Source organism: Penicillium arizonense, assembly GCF_001773325.1.
Source record: "Penicillium arizonense strain CBS 141311 chromosome Unknown PENARI_contig008, whole genome shotgun sequence".
In the NCBI taxonomy this organism is placed as follows: Eukaryota; Fungi; Ascomycota; class Eurotiomycetes; order Eurotiales; family Aspergillaceae; genus Penicillium; species Penicillium arizonense.
The window spans coordinates 7486-28570 of NW_019173285.1; the positions used below are offsets into that span (position 1 = coordinate 7486).

Sequence of the window (21085 nt, forward strand, 5' to 3'; positions counted from 1 at the left end):
ATCATCACTTTCTTTATGGACTGTTTGATCTGGTTTGTGCATAACTATTTTCGATCGTTCAATTTAGCTCCGTATATTGCTAGTTATTCAATCCACTTCATCGATTTATTTGAACGATATAGCCAGACACCTAGGTTGCGAGTCAATTCACGGCCGCCTAATGTAGGGGATATTATGGCATTTAGATACTTGGTTCATGCAGCCCTGTACCAATGCCATGGAACAAGTTCCTTTGGTCTTGGGAGCACTTACTCAGAGATCCAGACTAGGCCATGACATTCGTCCTAGGATAAAAGAGATGCATCATGCCTGATGATCAAGAAAGGACCTTTTATAATGATTACTACTACATAGGTCTCAATACCTCAATTGGACACGATGCTGCTCTCTTACCTATAACAGCTCCCGGATTTCGAACATTACTGTATGTTATAGAAAACCAAAGGAAATAGTGCGTACTGTGTCCTCGGAATTTATAGTTATCAAATAGGTATTAGCCCGTTACACTATTAGGCCTTCTATTCTGATCGCGGAAGGAAGAAAGGTTCCGTAACTAAGCCTGATACTTCCTAGTAGTCTGTGCTCAAGGCCACCTCACGTGAGGCCTCAACGTCATGTGAGAGACTTTTCAGCTTCGCCTCAATTCTTTCCACACAGTCGGAGCCAAGTGGTAATCTCAGAATCTTTCCTTTCAGTGATCCGGCTTGTCCTTCTCCCGTCACAACCTCGAACACCCTGGCCACACCCTTCAAAGGATCTCCCCGCTGTGTTCCCTGCATGGTGTCAAACTTGCTCAGCGCAACGTCCACTGGCCCCCCAATATAGGGCTCAGACAGTCCGGTTTCGTTCTTGGTAGCTGCTGCGAGGAAGTTCGTCTTGAACGCCCCTGGCTCCACCACCAGCAAAGAGATACCGAACGGTGCAAGCTCTCGCGCAAGTGACTCCGAAAGACCCTCAAGCGCGAACTTGCTGCCGGCATACAAGCCACAGGACGGGAGTCCATCCTGTCCGGCAATGCTGGTGATGTTCACTATCGTCCCACTGCGACGAGCACGCATAGAGGGGAGGGCAGCGCGAATGAGTCTCAGGGGACCGAAAAAGTTCGTCTCGAACTGGAGGTAGGTCTCGTCGTCTCTGCGTTGGCCATTAGATACAAGCCAGATTAGAATTCGCTTCTGCATCTCACCGCATATCCTCCACCGCTCCCAACAGTGAATAGCCCGCATTGTTGACTAAGACATCGATGCCGCCATAGAAGCTCTCTGCTTGCTTGACGGCGTCAGGGATGGTGTTTCCTTTGCTCACATCGAGGTCGATGACCTTTCCACCCTTTGACTCAATTGCCTGGATAGCGTCGGCGGATTTTATTCTGCTGCGCACAGACGCAACGACCTGGTGGCCTGCAGCCAACGCATGGAGGGCCAGGTAGTAGCCGAAGCCTGAGGAGCCACCAGTGATAAACCAGACAAGAGGTGCCATTGTATTGTCGCAAGTCAAGTATCTTTATAGGTTGAAGACTCAGTCGCAGAGCTCAGGTAATTGAGGAATTCAAGGGGCACGCCGAGTTGAGAATCTCGGGCTTCTCGATAGAGCGCGGGGCAATCCGAATAAATTAATAAGAACGCAACCTTGCCTCACGTTGCAAACAAAGAACGTCTGGGCGGCGATAATTACGGTCTGGGCGTAAGTGAAGGGTTCAGCCCGCAGCCACCGAGGACGAGATCGCCAATCATGGGCCCACAGGGTTTGTCTCTGGTGTACGCCGGTCCCAGGCAGGGGTCGGGAAACATGAGGAAGCGGCCCGATTAACCTTGCTGGTGCATTCGGTCACAACCGTACATTACCTCTCGTCTTAGCTACCTTATCTGGTGCATGATCCGGTGTCTTATGATTAATTCGACTAGTTGCAGATATTATAATAACTCTGTCACAATCAACTCCACTTTTAACTCATACTTGTCACACAGCTACCAAGTATTTACCCCTACTTCAAATAATGTATGGAGACAATAGAAGGCGAGTTATCCCCGGCCATCCCGGTCCCACGATCCTCAGAATCCATTTCGCTTCAAGAATGCCAGAGTATCATCCATCAACTGCTGGGCATGGTTATGCAGATGGATGCCATGTCCCGCCTGAGGATAGACCTTGATGTCATGATCTGTGGCATTTGGGAACCGGTCGTACAGCGCATACGGAGCGGACCCACATGAACGCCCGCAGAAGGTCGCATCCTGGTCGCCATTGGCGAGCATCACAGGGCCTTTGTACAAGTTCGGCGTCACCAGATGGTACGCTAGGGAAATAGACAGGCCGAGGGTGTCGAGGTCCCTCAGGTAAAAGTCCACCGGCACGATTTCCGGGTCGAAGTCCCCATAGAACACGGCCGCTTGCCGACCAGCCGGGTTCATCTGCGTCGTGTACTCGGCCGCGTACTTCTTCCACTCGGGCTTCTCGAGCCCATTGGCGGCCACCTGCAATCCGCTCAGGAATGCAGGGTACAGATCCTGGATATCCCAAGTGAAGCCATGGAGCACCAACGCGTCGATGGCGTCAGGAACCTGGTAGGCCAGCGACACCCCTGCAATAGATGCAATGCTAAACCCGATGTAGGCCACCTTGTCATACTTCATGCCGCCAATCTGCCCCGCCTTCAGCAGCTTGATGATATGGTGGACCTGCTCGACGATCAACTGCGTCTGAACTTCGTACAGGGGGTGGGGATGCGACGAGTTGCCGGACCCGATCAGGTCGAAGGCCAGAGTGGGATAGCCCTCGGCGTGCATGCGGCGGGTCCAGGAGTACTTCTCCGGCTGCCACGGCCAGTCCCACATGATCTTGCTGAATGTAGCGCCGTGGACGAGCATTTGGATGGTGTCCTGCTTGTTGGTGGCTTGCGCCGGTGGCGTGCAGTAGATACCCGAGATGTGGTAGGTCGCCGTCCTGAAATCGCGGAAGTCCATGAAGTTATGGAGAACCTCGATGCTGTAGTTGTCGTCTTCGAAGTGACCGTCCGAGTTCTCGGTCACATTGAACGGAATCACCAAGTTGGTGCAGCTGTGGCCGGACTCATGCTGGAAACTGTCCTGTGGGCGAACCTCGGCAGGGTGGGCAACGGATGGCCCAATCAAGGATAACGGGGAAGAGAGGAGGAGGAAAGAGAGAAGGCTCCTCGACATAACGTGCATCTTGTAACGTCTGCCCACTCGGAGACGGTGCACGTAAACCCTCGATAAAGGAATAGAATAACCTGATCGAGAAGTACTTTATCCAAAGCTCCAGACTTGGGTCTTTAAATACCAAGGCCCTCCTTATATACTATGTCGCCTTGAAAACTATCATCACTGGGGCAGAGTACCAATGGGGAAGAATCAAACTCAAACCAGTGTGGCACTCACTTGGTCTCCTTAGGTGCATTTACCTCGTATTGTCCCTTTGATACCTTCTTAGAGGTCTATTAACCGGACGTCAAATCATGGTTCGAGACCCCGCGTACAACGAGAGAAAGGGTAATGTACATATCCAGCGGACCGGGTTCCGGTCAGACACTTGGTTGACTCCTTATCCTAGACTGGATGCACGAACGTCAGCCGGTTCCAGATTGCAATATGCCCCCTTTTTTTTGGTTCGTACCTGCTGCAAATCTAAATTTATCGTTACTGAGAGTATGTGGATATCAACGTTACCTTTGGGTTACGTAGTGTAATGTTTTCCTAGAGAATTGCCGACGAATAGGAAGGTCTGATTCCTTCGCTCAATGCCTCGGAGGTGATTGAAAATTATCTATAAATATCGAAGAAAGACCTAACTACACGTGTAGGCTTTCGGTATAAGGAATTATCTAACGCATTACTCAATATTTTTGATGTTAGAATACTAGAGCTCCACCACAAAAACCAGTAGTGGTTACGCGGTTCGGCCCAGCTCATGGTTTCAACAAACATCGTCGTGACATATTTTTCAGGAATCTGAGTACTCAACATTTAGATCGGAAGATAGATAGCGACGCAGAAAATGAAAGAGCAAAATGAAAAGAAAACGCGCATCACAATCTGTAAGTATTGAGTTCGGTGCTGAAGTCATAAGACTCCCTAATCTGGAAGCAACATCCACCCAGACGAGCTTGGACTTTAGATATACTGCTCATCAATTGCCAGAAAAGTTCTTCTCTCAGTGCGGCAGACCCGCTTGATCTTCGCATTCATCACCTCGTCATTGTGCAAAACCAAATGATGTGGCCGCGTAGGTAGACACATTTAGGTTCCGGAAGCACTTCAATATGGCTGGTGTGCCACCAATGCCGCCGCAGAGTACAAGACGTCAATACTAACCTTTGGCACAGATTGGCGACAGAACATCCATAAGGGCAAATTAACTCCATAATTCTTATTGCAGAAATTTTTCCCTCCTCCATGACTCCAGGTAAAGATCCAGTAATTCGATGCTCAATCCATTGCAGGCACGCAACGAGCGCGAAACGCGTCGCGCTCGCGTGGTATCCAATACTACCCCTCCGCTGGAAAGAACTTGGAATTCTGCCTGAAGGAAGGGTAGAAGATGATGAACGAACTTCAAGTTTGCCTCAGTACACGCCATCGACGATGCGCGCTCAAGCCAAGTCCCGAATGAGACGGGCAGTGGCGTCTCCAACCTCAATTTGCTGGCAAGAATGGGCAGCAGGGGTTTCCAAGCTTGACGGATCGGGTTCTCAATGTGATATATGATATTCTGGAGAGGGCCTTCCGACTGTGACGAGAGGATCTCCACAATAGATTTCGCAGCTGTGTCAATCGGGATCCACGAGAAGGACTGCAAGGGCGTCAGTTTTGCTCATTTCTATATATGCTCATGTTACTCACCCCGTCCAATTCTGGCAAGGCCCCGATAAGCTGGGATGCCTTGAGAATTGCTGGAAAGTGCTCGTTGGAGTTCCAAATCCCCGAGTGCGTGCTCCCGGTCAACTGACCCAGGCGTACGATGCTTGGTTGCAGGAGATCGCGCCGCGTCTTGGCTGCTTCAATTAGGATCCGTTCACATACCCACTTGGCCTGAGCGTAGCCCATATCTGCCGTGGCTGAGGGGTCTAGGATTGGCGCTTCTGGTATTTTTCTCCGACTTGCGCAGCGCGCGCTAATCGCAATGGAGGACGTGAATAGCAATCGGGGAGGAGACGAAAGGCGTTGCTTCCGATGACAGTCTGCGCAAAGGTCGACTAGCCTTCGCACTGTCTGGATCTGGGGCTCGAATGACAAAAGACTCCTTTGGAAGTCCATTGGCCACGCACTATGGATGACGTGGGTTACTGTTCGCACTAGGTGACGATATTCCTTATGTGGTAAGCCCAACTCAGGCTGATGTAGTTGGTTTGACGACAAGAACCTGATTTTTGTCCATGCGGATTCTGAGAGAGTGATCCCACGCGCACTGTTGGCTTGTTGTTGCCGATTCCTGGGGTCCAGTCCTTGATGCGACCGACTGAGACAGATAATCTGTGATACATTCACGTTGCGCAACAGCTGATCCAATAGATGTACCCCAAGATGACCTGTTGCGCCTGTGAGTAGCACAATCCAACCCGCAGAACAGGCAGGAGTGTACTTCGATGCTAGATCAAGCATCTGATTTAATTTCGTGTCCAACGACGCACCATTTGTTTCGTCGCTGCCAGCACCTGCTAATAATCGCTCGGACAGTGTATTGAAGCTCGGATGCTGGTAGACGAAAGAAGGCTGTATTTTTCTGGAGGTCAGTACCGGAAATGAGTCTTTGTTAGACACATGGCTCAGCATACGAGCCAAACGCGTTGCTTCCAGGGAATCCATGCCCAGTTCAAACCAGTCATCCGAATCTGCCCAGTTGGCAACGGGCAACCCCCGGTCCTGCACACAAGTCTGGACCATGACACGCAAGCTGTCGATGATTTGGTCGGGATTATTTTCCAGGGTGAAAGAAAACGAGTCCTGGGTGTTAGAAGTAGTATAGGCTTCTTCAATCTCCTGTGCAAAGAGATCGTATGTCTCACGACGCATGACAGATCCCTTATCCGACCTTGGCAACACCTTTTCTGAGGTTTTGACCAGGATCATGCTCTTGGATGCGATACGCGCATGGCGGTCCAAGGAAATGTTTTCCTGCTGCACTATCTTCCAGATCCGCTCCACGAGAGTTTCCACGCCATCATTCTCAAGAGGTACTTCTGGCTCTATCAGAACTCCAACTTCTTCGCGGTTCTGTCCGAATACGACAGCTGTCTTCACCCCTTCTTGCCTGCTAAGCGTGATCTCAAACCGATTGGGGAGAACTTTCTCTCCGGTGGACAGGACCAAAAGGTCATCATTGCGGCCCAGAATTGCCACTTCAATATGCGCAGATCCTGGTCGCCGTCGCAAAAGGTCTTGGAGTACAAAAGGGCGATCCCAACCAAAAGGATGGCCGACCAACTGGTAGAACGGGACACCATTTTCATCCTTCTCCTCGACTTCCTTGATCTCAAGACCCATGTCGTTACGAATGCGCAGATAATGCCAGTCATAGTCATTCCCAGGCACGAAGATCGGGGCAATGGCCCCGATTTCTGTGGCGCCGTAGTGGTTAAGCAACGTGACTCCATTGGAGACCAGGAGCTCACCAATGGCGGGCTTAATTGCACCGCCTCCTACGGCCACGAAGTCCAATCCTATCAATGCTCGCATCAGATTTGAATTGTTCTTGGCTTCTTCGAGAATGCTTGGGACTGTCATTAAAGAGCAGCTCGCAGACTCCTCAATCAATTCGGCTATTGAGCTGGCGGACGGAATGACGGAGGCTGACGGCAAGCAACATGTGTTCCCAGTTGCCAAGCTGATACATGGCCCAAGTAAGCCAAAGCCCTTGCCATAATCAAGGTCAGTACAACATGCGCATGCAAAAAAGCGAGCAAATACATACATGGTACATCGGAAGTGTGGATACGCTCCGTTTGCCGAGACATTGATTTGGCTCCAGGCGATGGCATGCTGCATATCCCAGCAAGTATCGATGTGCTAAGAAAATAGGCTTCGGAACTCCTGTCGTGCCAGACGAGTGAAGTATAATTGCCGTCTCTTTATCTGAGGGTATTCGACGTTCCAGGACCTCTGAAGACACTTCTGACGCGAGCCGGCACAGCTGTTGGTACGGAGAGCATTGTACCAAGTGCAAATCCTTTTGCTGCTCCCATGGGAGGACTTCGAATGCCTTATCTACTGTCCCTTGGCTTCTCTGTGATACAATGATAGCGCAGGCCGATGTTGATTCCAGGAGGTGTGAGATGGCCACTGGGTTAAGACGGATGGAGAGCACGAGAACCTATAATGTCAGCATCGACGGCATTGAACTGAGCGGGAGTCACTCACAGGAATATTCAAGTACAATAAAGCCGCAAGATGGACGAATAGATTAATATCGCTCTCAAGAAATAATGCAACTGGTCGTCGGGTTTCGGATTCATCCCCGCCTGTAGCTTTGGGTGGCCCTCCTGGCAAACGCTTACGGATAAGATGTGCGCAGGTTGTGGCTGCGAGCTTAAGCTCACTGAAGGTGACAGGAGTCAGGTTGACATACTTTCCTCCCTGCCGTACTTCTTGCAAGGCAAACACATGGTCTGGGTTGTGATCCGCGTCGAAATCGATTAGATCCGGAAGACTTTGGATCGCAGATAAATCTGTGACCGGGTCCCTGGAGACTTGCAAAAAAGGACGCAAGAATTCTGAATCTAATTTATCTATTGCCATGGTGTAGTAGACTTAGCTCGACTGCAAAGATGTGCCTGATATCGTCCCGGATGTGATGGGGGACTGTGTGAGTTATGTGCTGCGGGTATTAGTCGTGCCCTGGCAAACTGCGGCCCGAACTTGAGACCCCGGAACATCAGACCTGGCACCGCGTACGTAGATTTATTGCCTATACACCGGGCTCTACTAAAAGACTTGGCTCATAAGGCCGTTTTACCATTATCAGGTGTTGGTTGTGAGGGGTCCATGTCTATGGGCAGACAAAGTACGCCGGTCCCTAACATCTCAACGGTGGAACCTGTTGCAGAAACCTCCATCTTGGAGGGGTATTTCCATAAAGCTTGTGCGGCAAGGTGATGAGCAGTGTATTCTAAATTTATTTTCTTACTGTGTTTGAGACAAGCACCCGGTTGTTTTTTCCGAGTCGGAAGACTACACTCGCAGGTACCTGTGAATACAGACGTTTTCATGGATCCCAAACGAATTATATTCTTTGGGGGACAGGGGAGTCGGTCACTATCATCGTCGACGCCGGTTTCATGGACAGACGCGCAGAACGAGTCTCCTGCAGTTTCCCTTTTACTGTCAACTTGTCACGCCGCGTTTCTACGAGAGGCTATATGGACTCAATCACGGGAGCCTACCCCAGCATGGGCGAGCTTTGATGTCCCAACCAGTCCCGAGCTCTTATTGACCGTGCCTCCTCCACATTCCGATAACCCAATCTTACAGGGGGTGTGTCTCTGCGTGAACCAATTGGTTGGATATTTTCAGAATGACACCATGCTCGAAAGACTCAAGCAAGCCATACCTACTGGATTCTGCTCTGGAATGCTTCCCACAATGGTCTTAGCGTGCAGCCACACCGTGGAAGAATATATTAGACTCAGTGGAGAAGCGGTTCGTCTTGCATATTGGATAGGGTACCGCGCTGCGGAGTTGAGCCAGCAGATTTCAAGAGAGGACTGGCAACCCCAGCCCTGGGCTTTATCTGTATCTGGAATGGACAAGGAGACAATAGGGAGAGACGTGCAGAGTTTCAATCGCACCGTTCCCGAATTGTCCCAGATCCGGGTGGCATCGAGATTTGGCAAAACTTCTTTCAGTCTTGTCGGCCCAGGCCATGCATTGGAGGCATTTCGATCCCAACATGTTTCTACATCTTCCACTGCGGAGCCGGTGCATGTTTATGCCTTGTACCATGGAGGGGACAAGGGAATGGATGCACTAAAGAAGGTGCTTGAAGATGTTAAGCGGAGAGATATTTCGTTTCCACCATCAACAGCCATGAAAAGGCCGATCTGGTCTTGCCAAGGCGCATCTTTGGTAGATGCAGCAATCCTTGCATCCACCTCGCCTCTGGAATATACCCTTCGCCTCATCATGGTTGACACCGCCGATCTTTACAGCACCTGGCTCTCGGCTGTCAATCATATAACCTCTTCAGATAAAGACTGGGAGATAGTGACTGTGGGGCCTGGGTCAAACGCCTTGCTCGCATCGGTATGCAGGGATGTATCTCGACCTACAAGAACAGGCTGGGTAGACATCCCAGGAGCTATTCAAGGCACCAATATATCTCAAGTTGACGGGTTTGCTATTGTTGGAATGTCCGTTAATTTCCCCCTGGGAGCTGGCAAAGATGCGTTCTGGAAATTGATAGAGGATGGCTTAAATGCAGTGCAAGAAGTATGTTCCCCCTACTCCATTCGGGTGTCCGAGGCCGGCTAACTGACGATGTCGATAGATACCAGGCACCAGGTTTCAAGTGCACGACTACAAAAGCGAAAAGCCCAATTGTAGACCACCCCGTGAGATGAAAGCAAGCCATGGCAACTTTCTCAGCGACCCGTTTCAGTTTGATCATGAGTATTTCGGCATTTCGCCTCGAGAGGCTAAGTCAATGGACCCACAACAGAAACTCCTCCTCCAGGGGGCAGTCCATGCAATGGATGATGCAGGATATGTGCCCAATGGAGCACCTTCCTTCAATCCTGAGACCATGGGGTGCTATATTGGGGTTGCCACTGACGACTATGTGCAAAATTTAAGCCGACATATTGATGTGTATTATTCGACAGGTACGGTTCCTTTTCTGGTAGGCAACGATAATGTTACTAATAGAGCTAGGGACCCTGCGCGCCTTCCTGAGCGGGAAGATATCCTACACGTATGGCTGGAGCGGACCATCCATTGTTATTGATACGGCCTGCTCTTCTTCGCTAGTGTCTGTGGTGATGGCCTGTCGGGCTCTAGCCCAAGGTGATTGCACTACCGCATTGGCCGGTGGCGTGAACGCCATTACCAGTCCAGATGTAAGCCACAGTGATTTTTGTTCAAAAGACAGGAGGTACTGATCATATAGATGTATCTTGGTCTTTCACGAGCCCACTTCTTGAGCCCGACTGGCCAGTGCAAGCCCTTTGATGTGTCAGCCGATGGGTACTGCCGCGCCGAAGGGTGTGGGTTATTCGTGATCAAGCGGCTTTCAGACGCAGTCCGTGAAAGTGATCGAATCTACGGAGTCATCAAACAAGCGGAGATAAATCAGAGCGGCAACTCCTCGTCCATCACTCACCCTCATGGTTTCACCCAGAAGCAGCTTTTCCAGAGACTCCTTTCTCGCGGGAAGATTGATGCAAAGTCAATAAGTGTAATTGAAGCTCATGGGACGGGAACCCAGGTATAACTTTCATTTCATTTCCCAATTTGTTCGAAAGATTGATGATGCTGACCTCTGAGAAGGCCGGGGATGCAGTCGAGACCTCCAGCATTGTATCAACTTTTGGTGGTTCTCTCAGCCCAGTCTACTTAACCTCAGTCAAGGGCAACATTGGCCACGCCGAGGCAGCATCGGGAACTGCGGGTTTAGCAAAGCTGCTAATGATGCTGAAGTATGCGAAAATCCCACCGCAGGTCGGATTCAACACACTGAACCCGAAGTTACAGGCTCTGGCTGCTCACAACATCCGAATTCCTACTACAGTTTGCCAGTGGAATCGCATTGGGCCTAACCTGCCGCGGCGTGCCTTGCTGAATAATTTTGGTGCAGCAGGTTCAAACGCTGCGTTAATCATTGAGGAATACCGCATAACATCACGCCGCAAGGATCAAAACTGTTCCCATAGAGCAGCATATAATCTGATTTTGTCTGCAAGAAATGCCCATGCGCTCCACGAGCTTATTGATCGGTACTCCGAGCTTCTTCGGGGCAATGAGATTGCTATTCAAAACATTTGCTACACGGCGACAGCTCGGCGGCAAAAACATCGACACGTTCTCTCAATTATCGGAGAAACGATAGCAGACCTTGCCGACCAGCTTCAACGGCATAGAACGCTTGACAGACCCTTGGTCAACTATGGAGAAAAGCGCCCGATTGTTTTTGTCTTCTCTGGACAAGGCAGCTTTTATTCAGGAATGGGCCAGCAGCTCATGCTTACTGCACCAGCCTTTAAGGATAAGGTTCAGGAATGCGACTGCGTGCTTCAGCGAAATGGGATTGTAGATGTCATACCAAGCAAGGTACTGGACGGCTCCTTCAGCCCCGCCTCTGCCACGGATTGGGTGCTGTGGTCACAGGTCGCATGTTTTGTGCTGGAATACGCCCTCGCATCCCTATGGATATCATGGAATATCCAACCTGATGTTGTTATTGGCCATAGGTAAGCAAACGTTCTGGGATTCATACGTCATTTCCAGAAAGATCTAACAATTCGCCAGCCTTGGAGAATACGCAGCTATGGTCATTAGCGGAGCCTTGTCGCTGCAAGATGCTTTATTGCTCGTTATGCGACGTGCACAACTGATGGCATCGATGTGTCAAGTTGGGGAGTCTACTATGCTTGCGTGCAATACGTCGGCCTTATCTATTGAACACCTCATTGCAGACTCGGAACTGGCTCAACTCACAGTTGCATGCGATAATAGTGTAACGGATTCCGTTGTCTCGGGACCGGTCGATCAAATAGACCAATTGGCCCGGCTGATCAAAGAGAAAGGAATTCGCTGTAAGCGACTTGATGTCCCTCTCGGCTTTCATTCATCTGCGCTGGATACAATGCTGCCAGAGTTAGAGGCCAGATGCGAAGGCCTCTGTTTCTCCACTCCAAGGATTCCTTTGGGGTCTTGTTTCCATGGGCGCCTTATCGAAGAAGGCGATCTTAAACCCAGCTACCCCGTTCAGCAAACAAGAGAAAAAGTGCGTTTCGCAGAGCTTATCGATTCTCTCTTCCAACGAGATGAAATCCGGACCGCCACTTTTATCGAAGTTGGCCCCAGTCCGATTACATTGCCCATGGTCCGAACCAGATTCACCGGACAGGGCGCCATTTTCCTGCCTTCCATTGCAAAGGGCCAAGATCCCTGGATCAGCCTAAGCCATGCCCTGCAGCAACTGAGCCTGCGGTCTGATTCGATTCAATGGCGCAGTGTTTTCGATGGCACGGACGCGCTTATTGTGGATCTTCCAGACTACCCATTCCAAACGCATTCTCTGTGCGTCCCATTCAAGGAACCCGACTTCAAGGAAAGAGTGTCCCTCGCCGCTCAAACACGAACACCGCCTAGTTTTCATTTATTGCAAGATGTGGCGAGTTCAGACTTCGAGAAAGGAATGTCGACGTTCAGTACGAGTCTAGATGCCCTGTCCAAGTACATTGAAGGCCATTCGGTCGACGGCTTTCCGCTATGTCCGGCCTCAGTATACCATGAAATGGTTCTGGAAGCCATGCACTATGAGGCTGGATCTGCTCAGGATCAGGTGGCTTTGGTCAGTGATATCACTTTTGGACATCCCCTAGTATATTCGCCAGAGAGAAAGTCTTCCACTGTCCTTTTGACATTGGAGAAAACGGTCGCTCAGTCTCAAAGTAATGGAGGAAGATTCAACTTTGTGTCGGCTACAGCATCCAATTGTGATTCTGAAACGGTCCTCTGTTCCGGCCAAACAGCATGGATGTCCTCATCGGACGCGAAATCATACCTTGCGCGGAAGGCAGCATACGCCAAAAGGCAGACGAAGCTTTTGCAAAGAAACCAGAGCCAGACAAATATCCTGCACCGCAATGTCATTTACAACACTATATTTCCTCGGGTAGTCGCCTACTCGGAGCCATATCAATCCATCAAGGAACTGAACGTCTCTGAGGCCGATCTGGATGGTTACGGCACGTTTGAGGTACCAGCGAGCACTCTCATTGGAGGTATTGTGTCTCCGGTTTTCATGGACACCATGTTACATGCGGCCGGGTTCGTTGCCAACAGCCAAGCCAAACCAACCGATGCCTTTATTTGCAGTAAGATCGAGTCCACGGTTGTGCTATATACCACCATCAACCCGCATGACACTTTTCATATCTACTGCAGCCTGTTGGAATGCGGGGATGGGGAACGTATCGGTGAGGCTATTGCAACGACGCTCGACGGAACAGCTGTTGCTAGCATTGAGGGCATGCACTTTAAGCGCCTGAATCTCAGGTCGTTCGCTAGTCACCTGTCCCGGCAGACCGATCAGAGTTCCACCGGCGATACGCGGCGGCCAGCCGTACCTCGTACCAAGGCGTCGACGAAGGCCACGCGCCCTTCAGTGCGTAGCGTCTTGGATCCAATGACTACGGTGGTCAGCCTGATTTCCAGGCTATGTGAACAGCCGAGGGAGTCGATTATTCCTGCCAAGCGATTGGCTGACTTGGGGATTGACTCGCTCATGCAAATAGAGCTCTCCCACTCTCTCAAGGGTCAGTTTCGTCACCTGGATACTGACGGCTTGATGACATTGGAAACAGTCCAGGAGATCCAAAACTATATAGTCGACATGTGTGGTGACCCATCCGGAGTGTCCGAAGAATCCAGCAAGAGCAGCTCCGACAACGGCGACTATACTTCCCCGATCACCGCGTCACGCAGTCCCACCCCCTACACAGAGGTACCCGCCACTCCGAACGATGTCACCGATCTCCTCATGCAGTTGGTGGCGGAGACTTGTGGCTTCAACCTTTCGGATGTCCGTCAAGACATGGCACTTGAATCGCTTGGAATGGATTCTTTAATGGCGATTGAATTCCAAGAAGGCTTGCAAAAGGAATTTGGCAAGGCACTGGCGCAGAAAATGTTATCTCCCGCGTTGACTATCAGCGAGCTTGCGGTAAAGCTCGCAGCAGAAATCAGTTCACCCAGCACCGAAGGTTCTGCAGATCTGATTGAGAAAGCCGCAAGCAAAACACGCTCACCCGAGCCGGTAGAAGAGCATTTTATCGTGCATTTGCAGACAGGGCCAGACAACCATCCTCCGCTGATCCTGTTTCATGACGGCAGTGGTCTGATCGAAAAGTACAAAAATCTTCCCAGGTTGGGGTGCAACGTGTTTGGCGTCCGCAACCCGGAGTTCACAGCTCGGCCGCATTGGGCAAGGGACCTGAAAGATATGGCCAGTCGGTATGCTGCTTCGATTCCATCGGTAGTCAAAGCAGAGCAGGTGGTTCTCGGCGGTATGTTTCCGTCGCTTTACAAAACTGGCCATATGTGAAAAACGTACTAATGTGGACAGGCTGGTCTTTCGGCGGCGTACTCGCCCATGAAGTTGCGCAGCAGATAGACAAAATGGGGTATACTACAGTAGCCGTTATTCTCATTGATTCTCCGTGTCCGTTGAATCATAAGCCCCTGCCCCGAGAGGTTGTCGATTACATTCTGGGTCCCAAACCACTGCCCCACTCTACATTGAACACTATATCCGTTCAATTTCAAAGCCACGCACAGTTTCTCGCAGATTACAGAATGGAACAATCCATTCCACCCGCAAGAAAGTACGTGATGCTGCACAGTGAGCAGGTCCTCGACACGACCCGTCTTTGCGGTGTCTCGTACCCATGGCTTGAAAGTCGACAGGATAGGGCTTTGGCGCTTCGCCAATGGGAGGCCCTCCTCTGCCGTTCTCTGGCTGTCTATGAGGTACCGGGAAATCACTTTGAACCATTTGACGATAAATATGTAAGAAACCCATTCCTGTCATAGGGTACATGTCGAAAGCTAAAACCGGAACTTAGGTCAGGATTGTCTCAGAGAAGTTACAAGTTGCGTATGAGAAGGTGACGAGGAGTTGTGTTTGAAATTGGATACTGAGAGAGAATCACCGTGTGCATAGTGACAGGCTCCAGATAAACGCCATGTCTCTTTCGTTGTTTTCTGAATTTACGTGATTAAACTCCATCACAGCACTTTTTCCAGTCAAATACCAGTAGTGTTGCACCTACCCTTGTAAACCAATGCCTCCAAGCCCTATTAATTGCCTATTCATCAGATAATATCCAAGTAAATCCTCAATACGGACTCGGGCACCTATAGCAAGCCAAATCCAAGCCGGTCATAGGACCGGCGTACACCAGCACACCCGCCCCAGCGTCGGAGCCTTCTTATCGACATTCCCTTCCACCAGCACCCTCAACTACAGACAAGCCTTATTTATGAGCACCACATCTGCCGCAAAATCCAATTCAACAGACGCAGGCTAACTCATAACTCAAATCTGTTCTGGCTTTCCAAACATACAATGGCTCACTCCATCCTCCCTCACACTCATGAGAACGGCTTCCGCCAACCAGCAGAAGATCCTCACTGGACGCTCCCAGAGGTAGATACAGGGTCACAACGCCCAAAGTTCTATCAAAAGCGGAACTAACAGGAAGAAATTGGTCCACAGTACCCCACAGACGAGACAGGCGATGCCGCCGGACCGCAGTACGAGGTCCCGCCCTCAGTCGAAATCCTCACGTCTACCAGCCATAATGGTCTGGGGTTCAATGTCCTTCGCGTGTGGCCGACGCTTCATGATGGCACCGCCTCGCCGCACGGGGTACCTGCTTGGTGGAACCCGCCGGATAAGGTCGATGTCTTGATTTGTGGAGGTACGTTTGGCAAGGCCGGGCTCGTATGTGGTCAGGCTAACAGGCGTAGCTGGACCCAGTGGACTGGAAGTCGCGTTGAGCTGTCTTCGACAGGGTCTTTCATTTCGGATTATCGGTTTGTTTATCAACTCTTTCTTTCTTTCCTTTATCGCCATCTTTCGGAGTCCTGCATCTACAGAAACTAACCAACACCAAGACAAGAACACCTCTCCTCTGACAGCTGGCCGTGCCGACGGCGTCCAACCCCGCTTCCTCGAGACCCTGTCAACATGGGGCCTCGCCACGGAAGTGCACGAAGAAGGTCCCCTGATCGAACGCACCGCCATCTATCACAATGGCCAGCTCCTCCACCACGGCCGCTCGCACCAGTCTGAGTCCCGCTACCGCGGCCTGCACATCATCACGCAGGGCCAGATTGAGCGGATCTTTGTGCGTGATCTCCTGCGGCATAAGGTGCTCGTAGAGCGCGCCACTACGCTGAAGGAGTACACTGTGGATGACCCCTCTCCTTATCCAATTCACTGCATGTTAGCGGATGAAGAAGGGAGGGAGACGGAGGTGCAGGCGAAGTTCCTGATCGGGAGCGATGGGGCATCGAGTGCAATTCGGCAGAAGCTGCAGATTCCGTTCGATGGCATCAGTACGGATATCTACTGGGGTATCATGGACTGTGTGTTTGAGACGGATTATCCGCATGCGTGGATCTTTGGGTCGGTCATCAGTACGGAGCATGGCGGGTGTGTGATTATCCCGAGAGAGAATGGGTATATTCGGTAAGTGGTCCATGCCCTCTCCCGCTGCATGTCCCCTCGCGTAGGATGTACGAGCACTGACGGGTCTTGCGGGAAGGCTGTATACCCAGTTGGACATTTCTCAAACGGGATCCCTGGCGGCCTCCCGACAAGCAAGCGACCCCTCCTTCGCGGAGTCCGGTGGCCAGGTGGACGTTCACTCGATCACTCCCGAAGAAGTCCTAGAGCAGGCGAATCGCATCTTCGCTCCGTATAAACTGTCCTTTGCGGCGCCGCTAAGTTGGTTTGCTGTGTGGAAGAGTACGTCCCTCCTCTCGGCTTACTTGGAAACGCAAGAGACGGTAGCCCTAACACCCGCCCAGTCAGCGAGCGCGTCGCTCGATCTTTCTCCTCCGATGACCAACGCATCCATTTAGTCGGAGATGCTGCGTGCGTTTTATCTTCCTCATACAACGCCAACCGCTCCCTAACATTGGTGATAATGAAATAGACACGTCCACAGCGTCATGGGCGCCTTCGGCCTCAACGCCTCCATCCTGGACGCCGCCAACATCGGTTGGAAACTGGGCCTCTGCGCTAAAGGCAAGGCCGACCCCAGCAAGCTCCTCCCCACCTACGACCGCGAGCGCCGTCTCCACGCCGCCAACATCATCGAAATCTCCGGCAAGTATCTGCGCCTTGTCTGCAGCTCGCAAGTCCCAACCGCACGTCTGCACTACCTCGGTGCAGACCTGGGTATCGAGGAATTAGAGACACATAAGGCGAATGGGGTGAATAGGGTGCATGATGCCGTGCGTAAACCGCCTGCGTCGTCCAGCGAGGCCATCTCAATCGAGTCGGATCCTAAGGACCAGCAGAATGGCACCGCAGCGTTTACGCGTGACGAGGCGAAGGCTTTCCTGTTCGATTTTTTCACACGTCATGGTCAGTTTCTTCTCGGGGTGGATGCGGCGTACGGCATCAGCTGCTTGAATCCTTGCATGAACCTCACCAATGACGTGGATGGGGCTCAGCGGGCCCCGCCAGTGAAGGTGAAGAATGGGATGCGGGCGCCGAATCCCCGCCTGTGTATTGATGATAGCCACATGGGGTATCTGTATGACAAACTACCTGGGGATGGTCGATTTCATCTGGTCGTATTTGGGTCGAATCTTCTCGGCCCGGTCCGGCAGCATCTGAAGATCTTTTCAGAAGAAATATCGTCGGGGAAGGCTACTAGTGAGTTTTACGCGCGGTTTGGCGGTCCAGATACGTTCAACATCGTCCTCGTAGCCAAGGGCATGCCGTTTGAGATTAAGGAGAGTTTATCAGTTGATGAGGATCTGGCCGCACTGCGGGATAAGGCCATTGTGTTGGCGGATGACCGCGCGCCTGACGAGGACGCGCATAGTACCTGGGGTGTCAACCATCGCACAGGAGCGGTTGTAGTAATTCGACCGGATCTGTGGGTTGGGATCAGTGCTACACCGGGCGACGCTGAGAAATTGGGATCTTACTTCTCGACATTTTTACTAGCATAGAGATGGTCTACCTACAACTCGTCTACGTCGAATAGAATCTGCTCTTATTGAAAACCGGAGTAAAGGACAGAGGGCCACATTGTACGCGGGTCCAAAGAACAGCGTCCGCCCTGCCCTAGTAAGGTATATATAGAACATTCACCAACCGCCAAGCTTATCTCGCAGTAAGAACCCTTTATCAACCAATCCCAGCAGCCAGAGACCCCTAGGACAGCACGATGCCTACCCTCAGCGACGTTCACCAGCTCCTCGAGCTTGTTGACCTCACCCGCGATAGCGTTCAGCGCATTATTGGAGAGTGGGCGAAGCTTCCTGCCTCTTCCTCCCGCAAACAGGGTGGGCCGGCAGATGAAAGCGAAGCAAGCCTACCCAGCCGCGAGCTCTTCGAAGCGCAACGCACCCTCATCGCCGCGTCGGGAAAATTCGTTGAGTTAGTCTCGTCCCCCAGCAGCCGACTTCTAGAAGTCTCATCGCAGTATAATGAGGCGAGATGCTTGCACATTGCAGCCGTACTTCGAATTCCGGATATCTTGGAGGAGAACGGCGACAAGGGCGTGTCGATGGAGCGCATCGCCATGAGCGTGGGGATCGAGACGAGGAAGCTCGGTATGTTCTTGATTTGCGGAAAATGGCCGGGGATGTGAATGCGGTTGCTCATGGTGGCCCCGTTCAATTACAGGTCGTATCATGCGCTGTCTCTGCTCAATTCACATCTTCCAGGAGGTGGAGGATGGGGTCTTTCGAAATAATGCCATCTCGGCCGGTCTGGCCCATAATGAGCCTTTACGAGCTTATATTGCTATGTTGTATGTGCTTCACCATGCAGAAGGTTGCACTGACGATGCTAATTTCCCTGAACAGTGGGTGGGATCTTTATAGCGCCTCGGACGCTCTTCCCCACGCTCTTCTGGACCCCGAGATAGGGTCTTCGTACTCGGTCAAAGAAACAGCCTGGCAAAAGGCCATTGGAACAACCAAGGAGCGGTGGAACTGGCTTGAAGAGGGCACGACGGCCGCAGAGCTCCATAACGGCGGATCTGGGGCCTACCCTGGGCCTTTTGGGCCAGACGTTACGGCCATCCTCCAGGGCGAAAATACAGGGGAGTCCATCCGTCGACCCGAGCTCGATATATTCGGTCTCGCTATGCTTGGTGGTGGGCGCGTATTTGGGGTTGCGCATTTATTTGGTATGCCACAATACACCGTTTCAGGCACAGAGCCGAGACATATATTGACTGTCAGAGCAGACTTCCCCTGGGCGTCACTAGGCAAAGCACAGGTTGTCGATGTTGGCGGCGGAGTTGGTATGCCTTCACATTCTCCTTCTCCCAAATGCTATTAAAAACAGACCTAAACCAAACGCCAGGTGGATTCTGCCTTCAGCTGTCCAAGATTTACCCGGACCTCAACTTCATCGTGCAGGACCGCGCGCCTGCGCTCGCTCAAGCCCAGCGCGAGATCTGGCCGCAGGAAAACCCACAAGCCCTCAGCAACGGCCGGGTCAAATTTCTCGAGCATAACTTCTTCAATCCCAATCCAGTGATTGGGGCCGATATCTACTGGCTTCGGTATATCTTGTAAGTCTCCACGGTCTGGATATCCCTATAGCCTGTCCACAATCCTGGTACTGAAGAGATGTGTCTAGGCACGATTGGTCGGATGACTACTGCATCCAGATTCTCTCGGCTATCAAAGAAGCTATGACGCGCGACTCCCGGATCCTCATCTGCGACCAGGTCATGAATACTACGGCTGGGTTTGCGGGGCGGATTGCATCGGCGCCGGAGCCCCTCCCGGCCAACTATGGATATTTCACCCGGTACAGTCATCAGAGGGACATTGCCATGATGAGCATTATCAATGGCATTGAGAGAACTCCAGCTGAATTCCAGAATATTATCGAGCGGTCGGGGCTGGTGATGACTCGGATTTATGATTGTCGAAGCCAGGTATCGTTGGTGGAGTGTAGTTTGCCCGACGGGGCAGAGAACGGACTGAATAGGTCTCATTAGCTATGGCCTTTCGTTGACCAATTGTTATCTGTCGTCGTCAGTGTTAGTTCTTGAGTTTTTGCAGGTATTGTGGACCTTCGAGCTTGCGCTCCTATTAAGCCTCTCGTTCTGAACAAATATTCGTAAGGTGTAGTTGATCAGTCAGTCACTGTTTTCGACCACTAGTAATCTATCTATCTCTTGATTGATTTGTTTAATTCGCTATGGCACGCTGTTAATGGAACGGTTCTCCGTCCCAGTGAAATGGTTATTCTATAAGTTAGCGGCGACTGGCAAGTCGAACAAGGCTTGTCGCCTCCTCGTTATAGGCCCCTGTCATTTCTATATTTCCTATCTAACACCCGTGCGAACTGGTCTCGTCTTGGTAGAACCAGATATGCGCATAGCCTTTGTGTTTCGACGCACTCTTTTAGAAGACGAGTTCCAAAATTCATCTTTGGCTACGTGAATAACCCGATCGGTATGATAACCAAAAGCTCCCAGCGACCTGGTCCCAGACTTTAGTGCATATCTTAACACCTGAGAGACATAATCCCATCTTATATCTAGTCTCCTGACATGGATGGCTGAGCGACTTTAGATATGGTGTAGCTCAGGAATCTTATAAAGATGCATGACGGGTTGCTGTTCCCCGTTATAAGACTGGTTGCACAATCAAGTGTGCGGAAGGTTGCTGGATGTGATTAGTGGTACCAAAGTCTCCACTCGTACGCAAGGACTTGCCAGTATGCTCTGTAACATGGCCCTCCATGTGAACAATATCTGACTCCTATCGCATCATGGCATCTCCATGCCGTAGATCTGCCACGCATGACGGGAAAACAAGAGGTAAAACTTCTTACTTCGGCGAGACTTCCTCACACCACCCCTGATAAGTAAAATGTCCGGGCCGTCTTCAACAGCCCAAACAGATAATAGAACCCCGCAGCATCGCCAATCACAGATTATCCACCCAAGGCCCAGGAAGCCGTTTGGGTGGCTGGCCCAGGCAGCCGTCCCGTCCCGGTCGATCGTATTTCAAAGGGGTTGGATTGCAGGCAGAAGGTTATCATGCGGCGCGGCGCCACCTTCACTTACTCCTATTTCTCAATATCGGCACGGGATGGCTGTTGACACATGGCCTTTTCTCTGCATGAAACATGCCAA

The 21085-nt window shown here is 51.3% G+C and overlaps 6 protein-coding genes across 6 annotated transcripts; 3 read left to right on the forward strand and 3 right to left on the reverse strand.

Moving 5' to 3' along the window:
• Window positions 1-569: 569 nt before the first annotated feature.
• On the reverse strand, window positions 570-1479 carry PENARI_c008G01978 (SDR family oxidoreductase; the record flags this gene model as incomplete). Its single annotated transcript, XM_022631337.1, has 2 exons — window positions 570-1134; window positions 1187-1479. 2 exons carry the CDS (start codon window positions 1477-1479, stop codon window positions 570-572), a joined length of 858 nt encoding a protein of 285 aa, XP_022488879.1.
• Window positions 1480-2051: 572 nt separating this feature from the next.
• On the reverse strand, window positions 2052-3179 carry PENARI_c008G07388 (alpha/beta fold hydrolase; the record flags this gene model as incomplete). Its single annotated transcript, XM_022631509.1, has 1 exon — window positions 2052-3179. One exon carries the CDS (start codon window positions 3177-3179, stop codon window positions 2052-2054), a length of 1128 nt encoding a protein of 375 aa, XP_022488808.1.
• Window positions 3180-3804: 625 nt separating this feature from the next.
• On the reverse strand, window positions 3805-7751 carry PENARI_c008G00190 (uncharacterized protein; the record flags this gene model as incomplete). Its single annotated transcript, XM_022631268.1, has 5 exons — window positions 3805-3808; window positions 4571-4809; window positions 4860-6869; window positions 6928-7326; window positions 7374-7751. The coding sequence occupies 5 exons, from the start codon at window positions 7749-7751 to the stop codon at window positions 3805-3807; spliced, it is 3030 nt and encodes a 1009-aa protein (XP_022488861.1).
• Window positions 7752-8534: 783 nt separating this feature from the next.
• PENARI_c008G08895 (uncharacterized protein) lies at window positions 8535-14860 on the forward strand (the record flags this gene model as incomplete). Its single annotated transcript, XM_022631564.1, has 8 exons — window positions 8535-9440; window positions 9499-9832; window positions 9882-10066; window positions 10117-10434; window positions 10497-11416; window positions 11475-14239; window positions 14299-14741; window positions 14798-14860. 8 exons carry the CDS (start codon window positions 8535-8537, stop codon window positions 14858-14860), a joined length of 5934 nt encoding a protein of 1977 aa, XP_022488529.1.
• A 440-nt stretch (window positions 14861-15300) lies between these two features.
• Window positions 15301-17927, forward strand: PENARI_c008G01697 (uncharacterized protein; the record flags this gene model as incomplete). Its single annotated transcript, XM_022631324.1, has 7 exons — window positions 15301-15381; window positions 15451-15655; window positions 15705-15770; window positions 15852-16428; window positions 16505-16707; window positions 16770-16836; window positions 16898-17927. 7 exons carry the CDS (start codon window positions 15301-15303, stop codon window positions 17925-17927), a joined length of 2229 nt encoding a protein of 742 aa, XP_022488766.1.
• A 218-nt stretch (window positions 17928-18145) lies between these two features.
• tpcA (O-methyltransferase tpcA) lies at window positions 18146-19993 on the forward strand (the record flags this gene model as incomplete). Its single annotated transcript, XM_022631507.1, has 7 exons — window positions 18146-18533; window positions 18607-18733; window positions 18789-19114; window positions 19175-19231; window positions 19294-19504; window positions 19573-19876; window positions 19940-19993. 7 exons carry the CDS (start codon window positions 18146-18148, stop codon window positions 19991-19993), a joined length of 1467 nt encoding a protein of 488 aa, XP_022488451.1.
• Between the last annotated feature and the right edge of the window lie 1092 nt (window positions 19994-21085).